We start from the raw sequence: 23597 nt of genomic DNA on the forward strand, positions 1-23597 counted from the left end.
CATGTTTTACATAGGAATATATAGAGAAAATCTTTAAAAATCTTCTTATCTAAAACTATTAGGCCAGGAAAGCTCAACTTTGAGTGAAATCATCCTCAGGAAGTGTAGATTCAAGTTTGTTCAAATCATGGTCCCAGGGGTAGGGTGGGGCCACAATAGGGGGATCAAGTTTTACATAGAAATATATAGAGAAAATCTTTAAAAGTCTTCAATAACTATTAAGCCAGGAAAGCTCAAATTTGAGTGGAAGCATCCTCAGATAGTGTAGATTCTAGTTTGTTCAAATCATGGTTCCCAGGGGTAGGGTGGGGCCACAATTGGGGGATCAAGTTTTACATAGGAATATATAGAGAAAATCTTTAAAAATCTTCTTCTCAAAAACTATTACGCCAGAACAGCTCAAATTCAAATGGAAGCATCCTCAGGTAGTGTAGATTCAAGTTTGTTCAAATCATAGTTCCCAGGGGTAGGGTGGGGCCACAATTGGGGGATCAAGTTTTACATAGGAATATATAGAGAAAATCTTTAAAAATCTTCTACTCAAAAACTATTAGGCCAGGAAAGCTCAACTTTAAGTGGAAGCATCCTCAGGTAGTGTAGATTCAAGTTTGTTCAAATCATGGTCCCCGGGGGTAGGGTGGGGCCACAATTGGGGGATCAAGTTTAACATAGGAATATACAGAGGAAATCTTTTAAAATCTTCTTCTCAAAACTATTTGGCCAAGAAAGCTCAAATTGGCATGTAACCATCCTTAGGAAGTGTAGATTCAAGTTTGTTCAAATCATGGTCCCTGGGGGTAGGGCGAGGTCACAATGGGGGATGAATTTTTATAGATAGAGAAAATCTTTAAAAGTGTTTCTTCTCAAAACTATTAGGCCAGGAAAGCCCAAATTTTAGTGGAAGCATCCCCAGATCATATAGATTCAATTTTGTTTAAATAATAGTCCAGTGGTATGGTGAGGCCACAATGGGGGATGAATTCTTACTTAGGAATATATAGAGAAAATCTTTAAAAATCTTCTTTTTAAAGACTATTTGGCCAGAAAAGGTTTAAACTTGTGTAGAGGCATCCTCGGGTAGTGTTAATTAAAGTTTGCAAAATCACAGTCCCTAGTGGTAGGGCGGGACCATGATGGCGGTTTGAATTTTTACATAGGAATATAAAGAGAAAATCTTTAAAAGTATTCTGGGAAAGTTTTCGGTTCAAAACTCAGTACTTAGTGTGAAAGCACAGGTTATGCAGGTTTAAGTTTGATGAAACCATGATTCCATAGAGAAAAGTGGGGCCATGAAAGGGGGGGGGGTATATAGGAATAGAGAAAAATCTTCTTACAGGTACAACAACAAAAGGGGCTTGGTATTTACCAAAAAATAAGAGGTGGATAAAAATTGGCAGATTTTCAATTTTTTTTTAGCAAGATCTACTGTACTCAGTTGTCAAGATATTTTGATACTGTAATGCTAATTTGATCAGAATTAAGGCAATTGTTGCTCAGGTGAGCGATGTGGCCCCTGGGCCTCTTGTAATTCTCAAGGTGATTATATAAAGAAAGCATTTCTATGATCTAGTCACAGAAAGGGGGAGAAGTTTGCAAAAAGTAGATATTGTTTCAAATATATAGGCCTCTGTTAGATCTGATAGGATGGCAGGAGTTTTGGCCTCTGAATGTTTTCCTACAATATGGGCCTGACTAATCTCTGAAGATCAGCACTTTAAAAGTAATAGACTGTACAAATTAGAACAAAAGTTGATAGGAATCTGGAAATCCTACCAACAGCTCCTCTCACAGCCTAGCAAACAAGATCTCTGTGATACTGCTAGATTTAAAAGGAGGAGAAAAACACAGATGGGGGGCCCATTGTTAGTACCTGTCAAGGGCCTTTGTGTCCCTAAAGCAGCTCTTCAGGTCTGTAGACTGCAGATAGGGATATAGGGAGGGTTGAAAATAGGGGAGAAAGAAAGAAATCAGGGAAATTTTAGACATCAAGGTTAAATTCTTTTCTCATTAACCATAAACTTTGAAAAAGATTAAAAGTCTGTCTTGCAAAACGTTTATCTTGAAGAGTTGCACTTGAGGGCACATCATAAATGATAGTATTAATTCCCAGTGAGCTACATGCGTGATTGAATTAAACAAATTTTGAAGCTGCAGCGCTTTTGCTGGAACCTGCAACATGGAAATTAAAATAGAAAAATGTGCTACGAGGACGGAGCTCTTTGTGACTGTACCATATGTTTTCTATATGTGTCTGGGTTATTTTACTTACGCGGAATAGTAGCAACTGTTTTAATCAGAGAAATCCCATAATTATCCCCACCATTTTGGTTGGTGTAGATTTTGAGAGTTCCCACGATCTGGGGTCATTAAAATGTTTTCCTATGTTGCAAGTTGAGATAACATCTGTAATTATGTTACATACTTCGGTCTTAACCTGCAGTGAGGAAAGTGAAGGGTGCTCAAACTCCTCGGCGCATTCATCCCAGTCATTATCTAGTCCCCCTCCATTGGTTTTATTCTCCAGAATAAAAATTATTAAATGTTATTTTTGAATCAAAACAATTAGATAAACAGGATCAAAGATTAAGACACAGTGGAGAGAATTGGCTTAGCAAGAATGATCACAAAGGAGTTTTTCTGAGTTTAGGATGTGAAACTCCACAGTTGAAAAGTCTTAAAAATTGATTTCTTGTGATTAAATCTCATTTATCAAAGACAAGTATACTTCATGGCTCGGGTCAGATTTAAGTGAAGTAAAATTAAATTAAAAGTCTTAAAGTATACATTATATATGTAATTATGTTGGTGGTTTTTTTATAATTCTTTGATTTTTTAATGACAAAAGGAAGGGGATGGGGGGTTTTTATTTTGATATTAAACAAAAAAGAAATCGATGTTTGGGAACATTTATTAATCTGAAAGTATTGTTGTTTTATGTAGGATACACAGGAACAGTTTGTGAAGAAGATATCGATGAGTGTCAGTCCAGCCCCTGTCAGAATGGAGGCGTGTGTGAAGACTTGACCAATAAATTTAAGTGTACCTGTCCACCAGGTAATGATAATCTCAATCCTGACCCCTCAAACCCATCCCACCCCATTTCCTGACCTGAAATAACCGTTAGTACTGCGCCTCAACTAGTAACGAAAGAGTTGGTACTCTCAGCTACATCATACAATTGTTCTGTGCATTTCACTGGTAGTAGTCTTGGTCCGCAGTACTGCCAACACTTATACCGAGTGAATCCAGTCAAGAGGGAGTACTTTGTGTTGACACTATCAACAGGGTTATCTAGGTGCAGTCGGAGGAAGGGAAATCTGTATCAGATTACCGCTGTTGTCCCCTGATTCATTACATATTTCTGTCACAGAGTAGCAGAGTTTGGACTTCAAGTTACATCTTACAATTTTGCTGATTCAAATTACATCTTAAAATTAGATTATTCGTAAATGAGAGCAATTTTTCAATTTTTTCGATTTTTTTAGATAATTTTTTTTTCACAAATGACTCAATTATTTGGAGTGCTTGCCTAGAAAAGTACCTGATGCTTGGTTGGGTTGAAGAAACTGTGTAATTTATAATATTAATCTATTGGTGTCAATACCCACCCAAGGTCCTAGTTGGCCTCGCTATAGCTGTAAAAACAACAGTCGGGGGGAGGAGAAAAGATTTAAATCTGTTTGCTTTTGCCACAGGACACCTTTTTTGCCATTATTTATGGATGAAGAATCTTGATTAGGGGGATAGCTTGTACTCAGTGAAAGACAGTTTAGTAATAATTGACAACAGATTTAATCACCTTATTGTAAGGGATGTAAGGGACTGCTGACGATGAGAGCACACACTGGCCCCGAGTACTCGGTGATGCATGCAATCGCTGAGAAAAGTGTGAGAATCCAGAAGTATTCAATACGTAATTGCCTTAGGTTTTCTGTACAAACGAATGATTAATTGTTTGAAATACCTTAGAAAAAAATGAACATAATCATTTGAAAGAAAATGCCTTAAATGCACGTTATTAAGTTCTAACATAATTTTCTTTTACAAATATAATTTATGGCAAATTTTTTCTTTTGTTAAAATTATTGATTTCTGAAATGAGCAATTTTAACGAGCCTTACTCTAATATGTAGGGTATAATTTGGAGTTGTAATTTTGTAGGTTTTGAGGGAGCAACATGTCAGATCAACATTGATGAATGTGCTAGCAATCCATGCCAGAATGGGGCAACCTGCAAAGACAAAATTAATGCATATACGTGTTCCTGTGCACATGGTAAGAAAAACATGGCAATCAATAGCCAAAAAAATATCTCTATACTACTGCTGGAGAAATAGGTCAATTAATATTGATAAAGCTGTGTATCTTTACTGTTATACCATCATTAAAAGAACCCATTGATATCACAAGATGGAGCATCTCCATAATATGATAAACTGCAGGTCTTCTTCCTAGAACTCAGCTGTATGCTTCCCTAATAACACCTGGTGAAATGCATTTGTTGTGTTTGTGAACATTCTGTAAATGTTTCCTGGTGCTTTCGGAATACCTGTTGAGAGAAGTGGTGCCATCTTAAAAAATTGTTATGCCATAGAGAAAGTTGGCAGACTCTTGCTCTCTTGTGTATGATGCAGTTATTTTTATATCCAGGGAGGAAAATTGATATTAAATAAAGAAAAAGAGTGCACTAAGTTCCTTAAATATGATGTTTTTGTCAGTCAACCAAATTTTGTTTTCCTGTGTTTTGTAGGGTACCAGGGAGACAGATGTGAAACTAACATTGATGACTGTAGGGGGGTTACATGCAGCAATGGGGGCACCTGCAGGGATCTCCTGGGGAACTACCAGTGTGTGTGTCCTGAGGGGTACACAGGCACCCACTGCGAAACGGACATTGATGAATGCGAGTCTCAGCCTTGTAAATATGGTGGAACTTGTCACACTATTGCAAATGCTGCGGGATACGAATGTAGATGTCCGAGGGGAACTACTGGTAAGAGTTACTTCCCTTTAGTAAGGTTTAGAGAGGAGACTTTATATAATTCCCCAAAGCAAATGCTAAAATAGATACAAAAACTAGAGGTTATTTGGGCTTTATTAACAAAATATTTACTTTAAATAAACAGAAAGAATATGCTGAATTCAGCAGTGGTCACTGCTCTTGGGAAAACAAAAAGCATACAAAGGCTAGTTTCCCTAAGAAAATTCTCTTAACTAAGTAGATATAATCCGTGTATTTGCCATCAGATGAATTAGAAATTTTATCCATTACCCAAAATAAAGTTCACTCAGGTGTATTATCTGGGTACAGATAAAGTCGCTCAGGTGAGGCCGTTAAAACACATTAAGCCTGAGTCATAGAAGGGATCCTGGGAGTTTGCTGAAGACATTGTTGGTGTACAATGGACGGTGATCACTCGGGCAGATTAATATCAGTCCACCCTTCTACAAATCTCACCTGCCCCTACTGATTTACAATTAAATGTTAATGTGTCAAAACTCAGATTTATTTAATAAACAGCACTCTAATTTAAAAATTAAACAGTAATGATAATTTTGGAGTGTGTAATTGGATTAAGAATTTTTTCTCAAGTTGGTACCGAAAATAGATTTTTAAATGATGTAGTGTTACCTAAAAAATGCAGGTATGTGATTGGGTTGCAGGTCACATCTTCAGAGCGCATTAGTATGCATCTGTTGAATAGCTGACAGACAGTCTAGTCTTTGTTATAAAGGATATATACTACGAAGTGCCCTCCTTCTCACAAAAGCAACTAAAATTAGCCAAAAACTTGAGAGAGAGAGATGAGAGACATCCTTTCCAGACATTGTCTGGAGAAGTCTTTGTGTGTCAGTCTCTCTCTAGCTTTGTATGTCATTATGTGATTAACTTCAATGAATACATAACAACCTGTTGAGGTTCCCAGGCCTATTGGAAGACACCTTATATAGAAAGTTTAAAATTGTGTATTTTGCATCTTTTTTTCTTGTTGGAAAAAAGGGGTGGGGTGGGGGTGGGGTGGGGGTGAATGAATGGGAATAAAACAATTAGATTTTTTCTCTTTTTTTGAAAGTTAAAATGCCCATAGAGTGTAATAAGGCAAACATATCAGATAGTAAAACTGTTTTATCTGACATGGATATATATTATTCAGAATAACAAATAATACAGAAATGCAAAAAATAAAAATGCGTAATATATGGCAGTATATTGTTTATGTATGGATAATACAGATGTATTGTTTGTGTTTCAGGTAAAAACTGTGAAGTGAATTTTGACGACTGTAAAGACAACCCCTGTATAAATGGAGCAACATGTGAGGATGGTTTGAATAACTTTGTGTGTCGCTGCAAGCCAGGATATACAGGTATGGACTTTACTGAACTCAAGTTAATGGTAGACTCCATCTTCATTAGTACCTGTTCAAAAACGGAAAGTAAAAATCTGCGGGGAATTTAGTTTTTATGGGCTTTCTTTTGTCCAGTCCAGATCAGAAAACGGCAAAGAATTTCTTTGTATATATTGCAAAGGTATAAACATGTACCACATTTGATTTACAGGAGGTCGTTGTGATGTTAACGTGGATGACTGTAACCCAAATCCGTGTCACAATGGGGGCACCTGTAGAGACCTGGAAAATGGCTTCCTCTGTGACTGTCCGTACGGATATCACGACGCAACCTGTCTATCCAATGTGGATGAGTGTGCCAGTAATCCGTGCCTAAACGGAGGCCAGTGTAAGGATGGAGTCAACAAGTATACATGTTCTTGTCCTGCTGGCTATGAGGGCATTCGATGTGAGACCAAAACCAACGAGTGTGCCTCGAACCCTTGTCAGCACCAGGGGGTGTGCCATGATCAGGATGGGAGCTACAGGTGTGACTGTGTGCCAGGATTTACAGGTGAGTTGAGATACAGGGTTCAGATTGTTTTAGAAATTTGGTGGCTTACATCTTTTGCTTGTTGTCAGATTGTTTTGACTGTAAACAAGAAATGATTTTGATTTTAAATGTTGCAGGTGTGAATTGTGAGATCAACATTGACAACTGTGCTACTAATCCTTGTGCCCATGGTTCCTGCACTGATTTAGCCAATGACTACAAATGTCACTGTGAGGTTCAGTGGACAGGCAAAAACTGTGACACCAAGCTGGACCCCTGCAATCCCAACCCCTGTCATAACAGTGCTACATGCTCAGCCTCCGCAGACTTCACAGACTTCTCCTGCTACTGTCCTCAGGGACTTACTGGTAAGTTCACTCACTTGTAATCACTCCATGGGTCAGAGAACAAAAAGTTTAAAACGATCCTGATGTAAGCTTTGACCATTTTATTATGTTTAACCTTTGACCTGTAGGTCGCTACTGCAGTGAAGACTATGACGAATGCAAGACCACTCAGTGTCATTCTGAGGGTACCTGTGTCAACACGTATGGCTCGTACAAGTGCATGTGTTCCAGAGGCTACACTGGTCGTTTCTGCGAGTCCAACATCAACGACTGTGAGTCCTCTCCCTGTCAGAACGGGGGAACATGCTACGATAAGGTCGCTAACTACACCTGTATCTGTCCTCCTGGGTTTAGTGGCTACCATTGCCAGAACGATATCAATGAGTGCGCCTCAAACCCTTGTGAGCATGGAGCGGTGTGTAATGACTATGTCAACTCCTACACCTGTACCTGTAAACCTGGCTACAGTGGCACCAACTGTCATGTCAACGATAATGACTGTACAGAAAGGTGGGTACGGCCAAAGGGAGGCAATTCAGAGGAGCCTCAGACTTTGTAAAAAAATTGTTGGATTTTAAAATATTTTGTTGTTGAAATTATGGTTGAGTGCAAATATTTTGAAATTTTTTTTGCAGCTCATGTTTGAATGGAGGTACCTGTCATGATCTGGTCAATAGCTTCCGATGTGAGTGTGCTCTAGGATTTGAAGGGATGAACTGTGAAACTAGGATCCTGCCCTGTGATTCCAACCCTTGTCTAGAGGGAGGCACATGTGTCAATGACAAGAGCCTTACCTCCTTTCACTGTGTTTGTCCATACGGGTTCACAGGGTCGAGATGTGAAGTAAGAACAATAACTCTAAAAATTGTTGACAACATCCATACGTTTATGAAAATGTGAAATGAAAATGATTACTGGTAGTCATAAGAATACAACTTGACACATCTTAATTTTTTTCCTTTTTAGGAATTTCATGATTGGTGTGTTGAGGGTCCTTGCATGAATGGGGGCACCTGCACACAGACGGCCAATACATTTAGATGCAGTTGTCCGGCCGGCTGGACAGGCCAGATCTGTGATGTACAGACTATAACATGTGAAGTGGCAGCCATATCCAAAGGCAAGTTAAAAACTTAATAGCTTTTCCAGTCTATATTTATGATAAAATTAAAGGCCTTCTATGACTAATGAACTATATATGTAAAGTATTTAACCCACTCTTTACTTCTTCAGGAGTATCAGTCGCTCAACTGTGCCAAAATGGGGGAACCTGCCATAATATAGGCAACTCTCACAACTGTACGTGTCACCGTGGTTACCAGGGAAGCTATTGCGAAATAGATGTTGACGAATGTCAGTCGGCACCTTGTCAGAATGGCGCCACGTGTATGGATAGAATTGGAGAATACTTGTGTCAGTGTAAGAAGGGGTTCGAGGGAGACAACTGTGAGAGAAACGTGGATGATTGCGCTCACAATCCTTGCACCAATGGTGGGAAATGCCATGACCTGGACGATAACTTCACCTGCTCTTGTCTACCAGGAACCAAGGGCTTGCTGTGTGAACTTGATGAACAAGACTGCTTTGCTGGTGCCTGTTTCCATGGGGGCACCTGTGTGGAAAAGATAAATGGATACGAATGTATCTGCCAGCCAGGTTATGTGGGTCCTCGCTGTGAGGGAGATATCAATGAGTGTCTGTCCAACCCCTGTGATCCTCTGGGCACCCACAGCTGTATCCAGATGGTCAACGACTACCGCTGTGAATGCAACCCCGGGTACAGAGGTCAGTTGCATTCAAACTATTATAGTTGATTAAATAAAAAACCATTTCCTTTAAAAATGTAAAAATAAAAATATCAAAAGTTTTGTAGGGTTTTTTTAATTTGTGGTCAGCCAGTGCTTTAATCAGCTTTGTGGAGACATATTAAATTCTATTCATATTTAAGTAATTCATGATGGTTTTTTCTTCTTATAGGTCATAACTGCAGCGAAAAGATCAACTTCTGTGCAAGTCAGCCCTGTATGAATGGTGGCAAGTGCACAAGTGGGGATTCCAAGCCAATCTGTACCTGTATGGAGCCTTACAGTGGTGACCTGTGTGAGACAGAGATCACGGCTTGTAGCAGTGGGCCCTGTCTGAATGAAGGAGTGTGCCATCCAATGGGAAAGAACCAGTTCCAGTGTATCTGTCCACCGGGGGTGGGAGGGAGCATCTGTGATCAGGACATCCTGGATGAGTGCGACAAGGCCTACAACCCATGTAGAAACGGAGGCAGCTGTCGCAACAGAATGGGTCAGTAACAGGCTCATCCTGGATTATTTCTGTTGATATCGTTTCATAAATTAGGTTTTATCGTTATTCATTGAACATAAATATTTGGTGGATATTGCTATTGAGTGATCCTCATCACATGTTTACTTAATTATGGATTGACAAAAGCACTGTTCCCTTTACCTAACCTTGAATCTGAGTATTGATTCCAGGAGAAATAAATGAAAACACTGTAGAATATTGAATTTTCTTTTATAGAAATCTCTTCTAGTTGAGTTTTAAAAAATTGTACAATTGTTATTTTTTTCAAATAGGAAAATATGAATGCATATGTCCTAGGAACTATGTTGGTTTGAACTGTGAGAGATATGATGCGTCCAACACAGGAAGTCCGCAAACCACCGCCGTTATTGACATCTGTGAGATAAATGGCTGTGCTGCGAAAGCCCAGAACAGAATCTGTGAGGTACTGTATAGAATGTCCCTAAAAAATGTGAACTGAAAAGTGTACTGTAAATTGCAATTCTCAATTCAGATGATGTACATTGACTCATCACAGCAAGATGTGATGATGCTGATATTGAATTCTTGTAGCTAAATCTAATAAATGTGTTTGACTTGTAGGAGGAGTGTAACCGAGCTAAATGTCAGTATGACGGAGGGGACTGCTCCTTCGGGGTCCCCGACCTCTACGAAAAATGCTTTGACCCCGAATACTGTGCCATCAAGTACAATAACAGCGAGTGTGACCACAGGTGCAACAACCAGCAATGTCTTTATGACGGAGGGGACTGTCGCGAACACAAGGACTGTAACCCATTCGGCAACTTCTACTGCGACCGGTTATACAACAACGGACTCTGCGATGAAACTTGCAATGTCAAGGAATGTAACTGGGACGGCAGTGATTGTAAAGGGAAATCCAATGCAAAATCTCAAGTGCCGGGCTCTATGATTGTCTTTGTGAAAGTTTCACCAACAGAGTTTCTCTACAAAAGAGCCTTGTTTCTGAGGCAGCTTGGTTTGTTGCTAAATGTTCTGGTGGAAATAAAGAGGGATGCCAACAACAGTTTCATGGTTTATCCTTGGGAACCCACTGCCATGCAGGGACGAGCTAAAAGATACGCAGATTTGGCTCTGGAAGGAATGCTGAACAGGTTTAGAAGGGCACCTGCTCCATCAACAGAAACCAATGGGTAAATTATAAATCATTAAAATGTTGAAGGTGTCACAAGTACAATTTGATTTCTTACTAGTTATAGAGAAATGAAATGTAACATTGATATTTTATAGGACTAAGGTTTATTTGACTTTGGATGCCAGCAGTTGTGTCAGTGTAAATGCAGAGTTGGACTGCATTACCAATCTGGATGTGGCAACCCAAGTGTTTGCAGTGGCAGTGAAAAATGGATACGACACTGGGGTGAAAGTTGAGCGAATTGAAAGTAAGAAAGGTGTTCACATTTAAACATGATAGTATTAAAATGATAGATAATTTGGTTTTGTTTACAATGACACTATAATGTAAATTTCTTTTGAACAGTGAAAGACTGCATGGGTAAGGAATGTGATGGTGGAACCACTCAACCACCGGGAACACCTAACATGGCCTACATATATGTAGCTGTTTCCATAGCAGCTGTTCTAATAATGATTGTCGTCGTGATATTTGTGCTGTCCCGCAGAAAAACGGCCCATGGAACCACCTGGTTCCCCGAGGGATTCTTTATGAGCAATTCCGGACCTAAATCGACAGGACCTCCACGCACTGCCAAACGAAGGGTACCTGATGGAGAGGAAATGAAGTAAGTGTTCTGTGAACAGATGAGCTGTTTCATAATGTAATTGTTCTTTTGTTCTTATCTCACTTTATGAAGAAGTAACTAACTGTGTATTGTATTGACAGGAACGTGAAAGGCCCTGGCTGTGATGACCTTAACACCCAGGTCACTTCTCCTCCCTGGGACACAGATGATGACATGCCAAAAGCAAAGCATGCCAAGGTACCCATCCCTACAACCACAGCTCTGTTTATCTATGTACCCATAGCTTTAACACTAATACATTTATTCTTTACTGTTTCTTTCTTATCAGATGGAAACTCAAAGTAAACATCTGGAGCAGGTGCTCTCACCCCCACCCTCAGATACGGACCAGAGACAGTGGACCTCCAGACACCTCAATGCTGCCAACATCCCCAACGACCAGATGGCTCTGACTCCACCCTATGACAACGAGCATACACATGTGAACGACGTGGATGTTCGTGGTCCAGATGGGTTAACTCCCCTGATGTTGGCATCTTACCGGGGCAATGGACTGGACAATGGGTGTGATAACGAGTCGAGTGGGTCAGGGTCCGGGGAGAGTAGTAACAGCGGGGACTCTGATGACAAGTCGGTGGAGGTCATCCAAGCCTTGCTGGTACAGGGGGCCGAAATCAACGCACAGACAGACAGGACAGGTCAGAATGCACACCAAGCCATAGCCACTTCTTTAATCTCTTTCATGTTTATAGATCTTTGTGTTGTGTTCTTTTATTAAAGTGATTTGGATATATAGTTTAAGTTGACATTTTCTGTTAATTAGGTGAGACTTCACTCCACTTGGCGGCCAGATATGCTCGGGCTGATGCTGCCAAAGTATTACTGGATGCTGGAGCTGATTGTAATGCTGAGGACATCACAGGTCGCACCCCCCTCCATGCCGCCATTGCTGCTGATGCCCTAGGCGTGTTCCAAGTAAGTCATGATAAAAGTGATGGAATATGCTTTACTGTGCACATGTTTGTTTTAAAGCATCAGATTTTATTAATGTTCATTGGTTCTCACAAGTATAATCTCCCTCTTTGCAGATTTTACTGAGGAATCGTTCTACAAATCTAAACGCCAAATCCCAGGACGGGACAACGCCATTGATCCTGGCGGTCCGAATGGCCGTAGAAGGAATGGTGGAGGACCTCATCAAGTCTGACGCAGACATCAACATGACAGACGAATGGGGTAGGTCTACCCGTCTGTCTTTACAGTAGTCATTTATATGTAGTTCTGAGGTCAGACACCAGCTTATTTATGAGTGGGTCAGACTTGCATTGATAGCTGTTTTCATTTACAAAGTGATGTATGTTATTTTGATCAGTATGTGAATGATTTGTTTTCTCTGCAGGTAAAACAGCCCTGCACTGGGCAGCAGCTGTTAATAACTCTAAGGCTGCACAGACTTTGCTCCAGAATGGTGCCAATAGAGATGCTCAGGATACCAAGGCAAGCACTGCTTACTTGTCAAAAACTGTAATTTTTTATAAAGTGAATTTATCCATAAACGAAAAATTTGTAATGATTTTAACAATATTTTGCAGGATGAAACTCCATTATTTTTGGCAGCCAGAGAAGGGAGTAGTCATACAGCCCAAATATTACTTGACCACTATGCCAACCGTGACATCACAGATCACATGGACAGGTTACCTAGAGACATAGCTCACGAGAGGCAGCATCGTGATATTTTACGTCTGTTGGATGAATACAGGATGAGCCCTGCCGGTATGACTCTGTCCAACGGAATGCCTGCATCTCCAGGACACATGCACATGATGCAGCAGAAAAACTCCAAACAAAAGAGGAGAAAGAACAATTCAAATACTCCTATCTCCCCTAACGGGCTGCCTAATGGTGTGCATCCTAAAAAACCAAAAACAAAGAAGAAATCGCCGAAACATGGAACTTCACCTAATTGTGAAGGATCAGCTTCATCTATGGAGACAGTGTCCCCGGGGAACTCGATCGAGTCCCCACTGAGATACGATCAGACTCCTTCCTCGTATGATATGTATGCTCGCAGCATGTCTCAGCAACCTGTGTATCATATAGACAATGTGACCCTGTCTCACAGCATGACCGATGACCAGGCCATTCTATCATACGAATACAATAACAGTCCGGGCATGCAGCCACAGTGGACCCAGCCCCACCATAACCCACCCCCCACCTACACCACCTCCATCACCCCACCCTCTCAACCTCCCATCAACAGTCCCATGGGACATGGTAAAATGTCTCCAGTAAAGCCCACCAAGAATTCACTGCCCACCTCCCCCACCCACATCCAGGCCATGCATCAGCGGGCGCGCCAGGAGCAACGGGCGGCTCATGGAAGTCCCCACAGCAGGCAGAATGATCATTATGTGTACAGCAATTCAGAGACTCATCTCCCGATCACCACCATGCCAAACATGTATACCAATGACTCTTACATGCATCAATCCCAGGCCATTGACTACCCACAAAAAATGTATATAGAGAAATATCCCACCCCCCAATCTCAGAGCAGTATGGACTCTCCACAGGTACGGTCAGGTGTGCCTCTCCCTGAACATTATCTGACCCCCTCGCCTGATTCTCCAGGACAGTGGTCTAGTTCGTCCCCGCACTCGGCCCACTCTGATTGGTCCGAGGCCATATCGAGTCCTGACCAACCCATTCGCAATAAACCTGTGTTTCTCTAAAATGCAATTTAGCCATGAGTGAACATGTTAAATATGGCAGTGATGAAGACTGTGGACTTTTTGCAAGTGACTTTACATGCAATTTATTGGTGCAGATATTTTGTGGTTATATATACGCATTTAACATTGGCTGAATTAGGTGTAAATATGTTTGGTTAGTTTGGTGCACAATGATGTTTTTTTTCTTTGATTAATTTGTGCACCAGTTCTTTTTTTTATCTTGCAGGATTTATTTTGTACATGCAAGGGGCCAAAGTTTGAGTTGCATTTATAGAATAATATTGTTATTTACATTGTTTTTATTAGAAAAAAGCAGGAAGCTGTTGGATTTGAGTTATAGATTTGATTGTTTAAGCCTGCAGTTTTCTATGTTTGCTCCCGAAATAGTTTATATGCTGTTGATAAAATTGCATTGATTTAAGTACTTAATTTTGAATGGAGTGCTGAGGTTTGCACTTTGTATGGAAAAATTTTTAACTGCCAGTACATGATTTTTATTTGTTCCTCATTTTATAGCAAAATATTCTTAGCATGTTAGCATATGCTGTCAAGTTTTATAACATTTACATTTTAATATCACTTTTAAAGCTTTTGGCATACTTTAGATTTTTTATGTTCTCTTTTAAACTTTCACCGATCCCTGTTGTCTGAAATTGGTTATTTTTAGATCCTTTAGCATTACTATGACAACCCACCAACCTGACCAATCAGCTTCCAGTTCTCATTCCACTTGTCATTGTGTAGATCACTTCATCTCATTTGTTACCAAAATGTACATATGATATTTTTATAAATTTTATATTCTCTGTTTATCACATTTGTATGAAACTCAACATTTTGCGGAAGCTAAGCTTCTTCATATCCATGCATACACCTAAATTTATTTGTCGGCGTTTCCAAGATATTTCTTACAGTGGTATAAAACTTCACTCAGATTGCATTTGACCAATTAATGATCTCAGCTTTGTCAGACCTCATTTCACTAATACATGCGTAGATATCACAGCATCGACAAAGTACCGTACTTTGTATCCAAAGAAATATGTCTCTTTGCAGGCATAGTGCATATCTGTATAATATTCACTTAATAGGCCAATAATTAGAACAAAAGCTGCCTTTCTCAAATTGGAACAAATTAAAAGCAGGGCAACTGGAAAGTTACTAAAGAACAAACAAAACTTGCCAAGTTTTGGGCTTTGTGAATGAATTGTTTTGAGCTGAGAACAAATTTTACTTTTAAGTTTTAATGTCAAGCCACCAAACAGTGACCATATTTCTTTTGCTTATGAAGATGTGAAATCCAAGTGTCTACAAAGTGTACAAACAAATGAACAAGAAAGGAATTATACCAAGTTCAATTAGTTCTTGTTTTTTTGTAATTGATATAATTTCTTTTTCTTTGATATTTGTGTAATATGGTTAATTAAGGAGGGCATATATATGTTCAATTAGTAGTGATAGAAACCAGCTTGTCAGTGTACAGTCTCTTCTGCAGGAAGTGTAGTAGCACTGCAGAACTCTAATTTGAACTTGTAGAGACACTATATGGCTGTCTAGGATTGCTTCTATTTAATGTTCCTTTGTTTTATCTATTTATTTTTGTTTTTATTTAAGTGCTATTGCAAGAAATTTGTAAACATTGCCCCAGTGTGGTTTGTAAAAAACAAAAAAAATATCAGTAAATCTGGAATCTAATGATTCTCCAAGGGTGGTGTTTACTCATTTCATTTGTTTTACATTTTGGGTATATACCTATATTTTAGTTCACATTATTTTAAGCAACAAACAATATGGCAAGATAAAAAAATCTACAAATGTGCATGTTCATTATTATCATGTCACTTGGTTTCATAATCATCAAAGATGCAAATAAACAAATATATAAAATTTACAACTGTTTGCTTTTCCTTTGTCATTGATTGTTTTACAGAATGGCTATAGGTATAAGCTGGAACAAAATGCACACATTGCACTTAATTGTAACATTTTCTCTCAGCAAAATTGAATGGGAATACTGAGTGTCAATTACACTTGATGCCCTAATGTGGGCATTGCAGAGAGGTTTCTGATAGGCCCATGCAGTTCTTTTCACTTCCAGGCTGTGTAAGCTTAGGTGCAGGGAAGGCCGGTATAACTTAGGTGAAATATTTGGTCATCAGGAAGAAGGCTTGTATATCAAGTGACTGAATTTCCCTGCACCCAGGGTCGAAAACCTTCAGGAACAAGGAAGATCCCTAAAAATTGGATGGTGAAATTATTGGGCCAGCAAGACAAAGCAATATTTTATTTCATCCATTAACAATTTCCCCTGCATCCTGGGCCAGGAAATTTGATGAACAAGGAACCGTGCTGCAAAATTAAAGTGTGTATTTTGTATTCCTGGCAGGGAGTGTCCCCTCCATCACCTCGGTTTACGATATACATGTATTACTTAATTATTCAGTTATGAACAGTTATGCAGGATGTGAATCTCAACAAGGGCGTCAGAGACTTGTGTTTATTCCAGCTTCTTTTCTGTAAATTGCTTGTTAATTGAGGAAACTTGTTTTATGAATCATGCACTATACTGCATGGGAGATCCATCGGAAGATATTTACTGCCAACATTATAAATTATATGAAAGGAAATACAAAAATCAGCAGCAAGACCTGATTTTAAATTCCGTATTTCTTGAAATAAATAATTGGTGTATATCTACTACTTTCATCTAGTCCCCTATTATTAAAGATTTGGGGATATTGCCATGGGTCTTTTTAAGACGACATATTTGGTCAGGTGAAAGCTTAAGATCAGAGATTAAAGTTGGTAAAAAGGCCAATTCTGCAACGTGATTTTGTCGTTTGTTTTTACCTGACAATTAAGTGTAGACCGAAAGGGGGTGGTTTTAATCAAACTGCATTTTACCGATAATTCATTATAGAAATTATTTTTTATGCCTATTACCATCATCAATTAAAATAGATCAAATATTCAAATAAATGGGTAATGACATCATCTTGTACAAAATTCCAGCATCCTGTGATGTTAATATAATTATATACATTTTAGATGTATTTCAGAGTACAAAATAATTTTAAATCCTGGTTTTATGTTTTACGTATTTTGGGTAGCGCTAGCTTCTATGAATTTGGTCTGTTGATTAAGTAATAAACTGTGTAAAAAGTAAGAACAAAATGATTTTTATGAGGTTTTCGCAAATCATTTCGTAAACATAGTTTGGTACAACAATTTCAATGCACTCCTTGCATCATATATAATACACCATAGAAATCATTTGCTTACTTTTTGATCTGATTTAAGAAGAAAACGAAAGTCAGCTAATGCTATTGTAACAGAGACACTTATTGCCACTACTGGGATTTGAACCCGGATCCTCTGGCACGCCAGTCCAGCACTCTACTGATCGAGCGTTTGTAAAATGTTCCGCCTTTAAGGATTAACCCACTAGCCAGAGCTAGTAGGAATGCCATATACCTGACTCTACCACACTTTAATTAACTTTGGTGCACCTGATGCTTACACTATTTTATGCATTTTAGGGTTTCCTTTGCTAATATTAACACTTATGACGTAATGGGAGACTGGGAATAAACCTAAGTTCCAGATGAGGTCACCCCTAGTGTGGAACCAACACAAGAAAGACAACTCCACACACAGTCTCACCTATATTTTAAAATTTCAATTTCAAAATATACACACACAAAGCATACTTGTTTGTTTGTTTGTATTTTTACAAAATTACAACAACAATAACAAACTCTACTTACATCTGCGTGGAACAAAGCACTACTGGTCAATTACAGGTGTTACTTGTATATTGGCATTGTACAAATGTATAATCAACAAGAATGTATAACAAAGTCAAAAATAAAAAAAAATTACAGAGGAAAAAAAGACAAGAATAATAAGAATCTGATTGCTTAAACTATAACAATGACAACTAAAGTGTATAAATAATGAATCAATTGATTGACTTAACCTCTAATATATTCAATATCATTCAGAAAATGAGCTTGCTATGCATGTAAATTGAGTAAAGAACATTTGTTACTGCTAAGTGTTAAGATTATTGTGAGAATTTGAACCACATTGACTGGTCGAGAACACATAATGTATTACAGCCCATGACATTGCAAATGTACAAGTACTCTTCAGATATCTGAGAGGGGTGTGCCTTCAGATGACATCCTCTGAGGGTACAAACTTTTCCCAGAAAACAAATAGAAAATGTTTGCTGAAAGCTTTGAACTTGGGTGACCACTCACAACGCATGGATGATTCTGTGTGAGGTGAAAATGAAAGGAGTGAAATGTTTCAATGTTTAGGCAGTGCAGTCCTATAGTGACAACAGGAATCCTAGTCTTCTATTTTACTTCCTCTGACTTCTTTTTAGCTGCTTTTTCTTTTGCCTATAATCAAGATATACCAGTAGTAAAAATAACATAATTTCCAATATGGTGCATTGGCATTCTTATGGACAACTAGGACTAGGTCTTACCTTTTCTACTAAGGGCAGTAACTGCTTCTGTTCTGCTAATATCTTCAGAAGTTCCATAATAAAAGGGAGGTAATTGTGTTTCCTTCTCACATTTTCAACCTTCATAAAAAACCACAGTATTAATGTTATCATTTGTCCTATAGCTGACATACACTGTACAAGTAAATATCTTTGAGTGTTGTTCTTAAGATGGACACATTCACATAGGGGTTTACCAAAACTTATTTCCTATGTCACTTATAATGCAAGATCTGATTGGTAAACAAGCCAGGTGTAAATTTCCGTACCAGCTGCTGAAGCCGGGTGTAATTAAAATGTGTTTTATAATAATTTTCAAATACATATTTCTTAATATTCTAGCTATTTGTATGAATAAACGATTTTCAGCACAATTTCAATTAAAATTAATTTGTGGTTCTTTGTATCAAACTTATTTCACTGGTAAAATAAAATAATTTTAAAATTTGAATAACACTGGAAATAAATTTGTTATCCAGGTATGACCAAGGGTGCATGGAGGTATTCCATACATCCCTCAGCCTGCTTTACTGGTTTAGGAGGATGGATGATCAACAAAATAACCATCACATCTGTCTCAAACTTTTATTTATGATATTTTTGCCCATAAACTTTTATTTGATAAAGAAAACACAAAATATTTTTACTAATTTCCCTTCATACAGAATCTTCATACAGAGCTCTTCATTTCAAGGAAGTCAATATAGCATAAAAATGACCAGGATCACCCAGCCATCTTAAACATATACACATATAAACTACCTTGTATCTCTTCATCTTAGCATCCTCCTCCTGGATTTTGACCATCAGCTGACTCATCTCCAGCTGGTCCTCCTCGACCTCCATACCCCGCGACTGAAAACCAAAGCAGAACCATGTGAAACATTTATTTACACAAAAATTCCCATAACTAAGAATCTATAAATAGTTACCTTAGACTTTCACAGGGGTAATCGTGACGTCAAAACAGTGCATTTTCCCATAATTTCATAAAACTAAGCAGAAGACACCAATTTCTCTGTGGTTTTTTGAATAGAAAACTACGTCCGCAGCCATCACCCATGATGAAACTCACATAATAACTTTATCATGTAAAAACACATAAAATATATTAAGGTTGTTGTGGGCGACAGCTGCGGACACATTTTTTCTGTTCAAAAAACTAAAAAAAAATGTGCCATTTATCACCAATTTTGACTAAATCTTAGAAATATGCCAAAATGTTGAAGTCATAATTATTTTTTGAAACAAGATAAAAGTGTATAACTTGGCATTTCATATACACACATGTTCAAGATATTATGTGTGTATTTTCAGGAGATTGAAACAACTTTTGAATTTTAGGGCAAATATTAAAGAAACTGTACCTTCTTCTTTTAATGTTACGAACATGAGTGGGTTAATAGACAAATTCTTTCTCTACTAGATTAGTACTGTTGCCATTTACACTGTTACTCACTTGTAGCTCTTGCAGCCTCTTCTGGTACATGGCTTTCCTATCAGACACTATAGCCATCAGGTTAAAGTGAATTTCATCTGTGCTGTATCTAAACAAACCAAAATACCAAGGATAAAAAACCAATAAGTGATTGTGACGTCATACTAATATGGGAGAAATATTGGTTGTTCATGTATACCAAAATTGCTACTAATATGATTTTAATTTTTAATTTAGACTTGTACTGTAAATCACATGCAATAAGTGACTTTTTACTGTACATCAAATGCAGAAAGTGGCTCTGTACTGTAAATCTTATGCAGTGAGTGACTCTGTACAGTAAATAACATGCAGTGAGTGACTCTGTACTGTAAATCACATGCAGTAAGTGACTCTGTACTGTAAATCACATGCAGTAAGTGACTGTACTGTAAATCAAATGCAGTAAGTGACTCTGTACTGTAAATCAAATGCAGTAAGTGACTATGTACTGTAAATCACATGCAGTAAGTGACTCTGTACTGTAAATCAAATGCAGTAAGTGACTCTGTACTGTAAATCAAATGCAGTAAGTGACTCTGTACTGTAAATCAAATGCAGTAAGTGACTCTGTACTGTAAATCACATGCTTACTTTTGCATCCTTTTCTCCAATACAGGCCTGACCACATCCAGCCAATCTGTGTCTGAAGGAATGGCACCTACAATACACAAATACAGCTTCATCTCTCATCAGAACACAAAAACCTCATTCCATTGATATTACCATATGATATCAAAAGAAAAGATAATTCTTAACTTGACATTGGGACAAGTCAGAAAAGCCGAAAACTCCTTAAAATTATTCCACATTTTGAGATTCCAATGAAAATTGAATTTACTAAGTGTTCAAATTCATTCTTGCGCTCTAAAATCCAGTACCTTAATATCAATCTTATATTTAATTTGAACAGTGTTCAAAGTCTCTGTTGTGTCCTTAGAATCCAATATAGTATAACAACAGTTTCACATGAAAACATTGGAATTGCCCCTTGGAGTACAGACTTTACCTAAGTCTACTGGTCCCTCTTTGAGTCCGTCCAATTCGTACAGCCGCCCATCAATGGGGAGATAACTCACAAAGTGGAACACATCGTCATCCTTTTTGGCCGCCTTCTCATCAAACTCAAACATCTGCTGTCTGGAAAAATTTAAAACACACCAACGTGAAAATTGAATTAAACACAGACATTTAAATACTATGGAGACAAAGCAATATCCAATAAAATTTGTCGCTTTCTATTCCTTCTCAACGTAGCTTGAATTATCAATATATCATGCATTAAATTCATATCATAAAATTAACAATAATCAAATAAAGTATCATATACCCACCTTGAGAAACTGTTGTGTACCTCACGAATAGTGTCCGAGTTGCTGAGAGTCAGTCCCCGTAGCTGTAAGATATCAAGTCACAGTACAGGTACATTAATCATTCAGAAACACCTTTTCCTGTGATAATGAAGTTAGATACTATTATACATGTATATGAGAAGAAAAATAACCAATGAATATAATTGAAAATGCCATAGATGATGATTGGAAGACATCAGAACATCTTGGATCTTATACATGTAGTGTGCTCAATGAGGTAGATAATGAAATTCCAATTACAAACTAAGGACTAAAGAAAAGGGGAAAATTTAACTGAGAGACAAAATAAAATCTTTGTCATAAAGGTTAAGCACCATTGACCAAAATGGCACTAAACATACTGATTATAAAAATACTTTGAGAAGAAGAAAAAATACATTGACTAAACCTTAAATTTGTCAAGGTCAATGCATGACATGTGAAGTCTATTTATGCATTAAATGTTGTACATTTACTCACAGCAGGGTCAAAAGCCTGGGCAAACTCTTTAAACTGGGCCAAGGTCGGACCTACTTTGACATCACTCTCTGGACAGTTCAAAAGAACACTTAGGATTGCCTGTGTAGCACAGGCATTGTTTATAACCTGAAAATAGAGAGTCCATAAAATCAAGAAGAAATTGTTCTAGTTCATCATGTATCAATGTAACCTTATCTAACCTATGATATAGTTGAACGATGAAGCATCTAAAGAATTGTAACACAAATACAGAGACAAATTTACAGTAACAGGATCATTGTCAAAGTTGCTTCCAAAAGAAAATATTATTTTTCAATAATTGAAAGAGGAAGCCTTCTGTTTTTAACTGAGCCAGAGTTGTCATCACTCTCATTAGAGGTTAACTCCTTACTGGATGAAAAATAAGATTCACTATTGTATTTTAAACAATGCTGTCCACGCAAAAGTCAATCTGATTAAAATAAGATCTTTGATCCGCTCTGACAAATTCGATGTTTTTGTGTAGCGACATCGAATTTGTCAGAGCGGATCAAAGATCTTATTTTAATCAGATTGCGCAAAAGTAACCTTTAATTACTATGCATAAAAACTGAATGCTGATAAAATTCAGTATTAGTACCTGCTTTGCAAAGAAAATTTTCTCAATGCGACTGTCCTGAACAATTGTTCCCTCTGGTTCAGATTCCGGCTGCCATTTAAATAAGAATATCAGGCCATACACCGGTCTGAAATCAAAAATCAAATTTTGTTAAATTTAATCGACTAATACTCACAAACCAACCCTTTATGTAACACAACAATGAATTTTAATCAAAAGTAATTGTATTAAAAGACTTGTTCAATCATGCATATACAACTAAAAAAAAATTATTGACAAAATAACTGTTGAAAAAATTCTTACTTGAGATTTTCAAAACTCGTAGAATCTAAACTCCATAACTCTTCTACTTGAAGCCCCTCACAACCTGCATTTGAAAGAATCAAAATGTTTAATACTTGCCATCAATGTAAAATAAAGATCTAAAAAATGTTAAACCAGGGATGAGTATACCAGATATACATGTATATGAATCTGTGTCACTCGAATTTCCTCAATATTTGAACTCGGATTAGGCCTTTGGCATGGTAATATTCTTTTAGCTCACTGAAGTATATTGCAAACGCGATGATAATTTAACAAATGCTTTACCAAATCCTCTAATGAGTTCCGTAAAAACCCCTGGGTCGCTTTCTATCAAACACCAGTCCCCTGCACTCGTAGCCATTTTCAATTTCTTTTCTACCGGAAGTAGCACATGTTTTTGTTGTCAACATTCGGGTGATGTCGAACTCGGAGACAGAGACAAAAGTTGAAGAGGCATGTAAATATCCGGCGGTCGCTATGGTAAATATCATTCGACCATCATATACCTCCATCAAACTCATTGAAAGTGTATCTGTCCCATTGCTTTTTAGAAAATAGTGCATGTAGTGGCATACATGTTGATCCTCTGTGACAGAATGATGAATGACAGAACAACAGCAATAATCTAAATAGTGTTACAGGATGAATGTCTGCATGGTCAACAAAAGTAATTTGTACGTCTATAGTCGCATCTATAAGTGTGTGTAGTGTTTTGCGATGAATATATACTTGTATTATGTCAGATGATTGTCTTAATTATATATGTTGTATGATGATTGTCTTTTTATGTGCTATGTTGTATGCTGATTGATGATTGTCATTATGTTCTGTTGTATGACAGTTGTCTGTGTGTAGTGTTGT

At 37.9% G+C, this 23597-nt stretch overlaps 3 protein-coding genes across 5 annotated transcripts in view; 2 read left to right on the forward strand and 1 right to left on the reverse strand.

Moving 5' to 3' along the window:
- LOC128157108 (neurogenic locus notch homolog protein 1-like) overlaps positions 1-15901 on the forward strand; it is a 48119-nt gene extending 32218 nt beyond the window's left edge. For all 3 annotated transcript variants that reach the window (XM_052819483.1, XM_052819482.1, XM_052819484.1), the window contains 21 exons: positions 2941-3054; positions 4162-4275; positions 4751-4993; positions 6255-6368; positions 6562-6903; positions 7020-7250; positions 7358-7739; positions 7865-8072; positions 8196-8349; positions 8463-9014; positions 9207-9524; positions 9818-9969; positions 10128-10699; positions 10797-10948; positions 11047-11308; positions 11410-11506; positions 11598-11967; positions 12093-12244; positions 12358-12505; positions 12669-12766; positions 12862-15901. In XM_052819483.1, the coding sequence (XP_052675443.1) occupies positions 2941-3054; positions 4162-4275; positions 4751-4993; positions 6255-6368; positions 6562-6903; positions 7020-7250; positions 7358-7739; positions 7865-8072; positions 8196-8349; positions 8463-9014; positions 9207-9524; positions 9818-9969; positions 10128-10699; positions 10797-10948; positions 11047-11308; positions 11410-11506; positions 11598-11967; positions 12093-12244; positions 12358-12505; positions 12669-12766; positions 12862-14007 (5921 nt within the window). In that variant the 3' untranslated portion in view covers positions 14008-15901. The remainder of the gene's footprint in view (positions 1-2940; positions 3055-4161; positions 4276-4750; positions 4994-6254; positions 6369-6561; positions 6904-7019; positions 7251-7357; positions 7740-7864; positions 8073-8195; positions 8350-8462; positions 9015-9206; positions 9525-9817; positions 9970-10127; positions 10700-10796; positions 10949-11046; positions 11309-11409; positions 11507-11597; positions 11968-12092; positions 12245-12357; positions 12506-12668; positions 12767-12861) is intronic.
- A 1758-nt stretch (positions 15902-17659) lies between these two features.
- LOC128155316 (ubiquitin carboxyl-terminal hydrolase isozyme L5-like) lies at positions 17660-23156 on the reverse strand. Its single transcript, XM_052816959.1, has 11 exons — positions 23022-23156; positions 22734-22797; positions 22452-22557; positions 21833-21958; positions 21335-21396; positions 21010-21140; positions 20595-20661; positions 19983-20070; positions 19286-19378; positions 18506-18604; positions 17660-18416 (listed from the first exon to the last, which is right to left on the reverse strand). The coding sequence occupies exons 1-11, from the start codon at positions 23095-23097 to the stop codon at positions 18372-18374; spliced, it is 957 nt and encodes a 318-aa protein (XP_052672919.1). The 5' UTR covers positions 23098-23156; the 3' UTR covers positions 17660-18371.
- LOC128155317 (CDGSH iron-sulfur domain-containing protein 3, mitochondrial-like) overlaps positions 23083-23597 on the forward strand; it is a 6687-nt gene continuing 6172 nt past the window's right edge. Inside the window, exon 1 of the mRNA XM_052816960.1 lies at positions 23083-23216. Within this exon, the coding sequence (XP_052672920.1) occupies positions 23154-23216 (63 nt within the window). The 5' untranslated portion in view covers positions 23083-23153. The remainder of the gene's footprint in view (positions 23217-23597) is intronic.

This window comes from Crassostrea angulata, chromosome 7, assembly GCF_025612915.1.
Source record: "Crassostrea angulata isolate pt1a10 chromosome 7, ASM2561291v2, whole genome shotgun sequence".
Taxonomy (NCBI): domain Eukaryota; kingdom Metazoa; phylum Mollusca; class Bivalvia; order Ostreida; family Ostreidae; genus Magallana; species Magallana angulata.

Coding starts and splice junctions, on each gene's coding strand:
- LOC128155316 (XM_052816959.1), bottom strand. CDS start 23,097: ATGGCTACGAGTGCAGGGGACTGGTGTTTGATAGAAAGCGACCCAGGG. Junction 19,379..19,982: donor AGAGGCTGCAAGAGCTACAA/GTGAGTAACAGT, acceptor TTTGGTTTTCAG/TCGCGGGGTATGGAGGTCGA. Junction 18,417..18,505: donor TACTGCCCTTAGTAGAAAAG/GTAAGACCTAGT, acceptor TCTTGATTATAG/GCAAAAGAAAAAGCAGCTAA.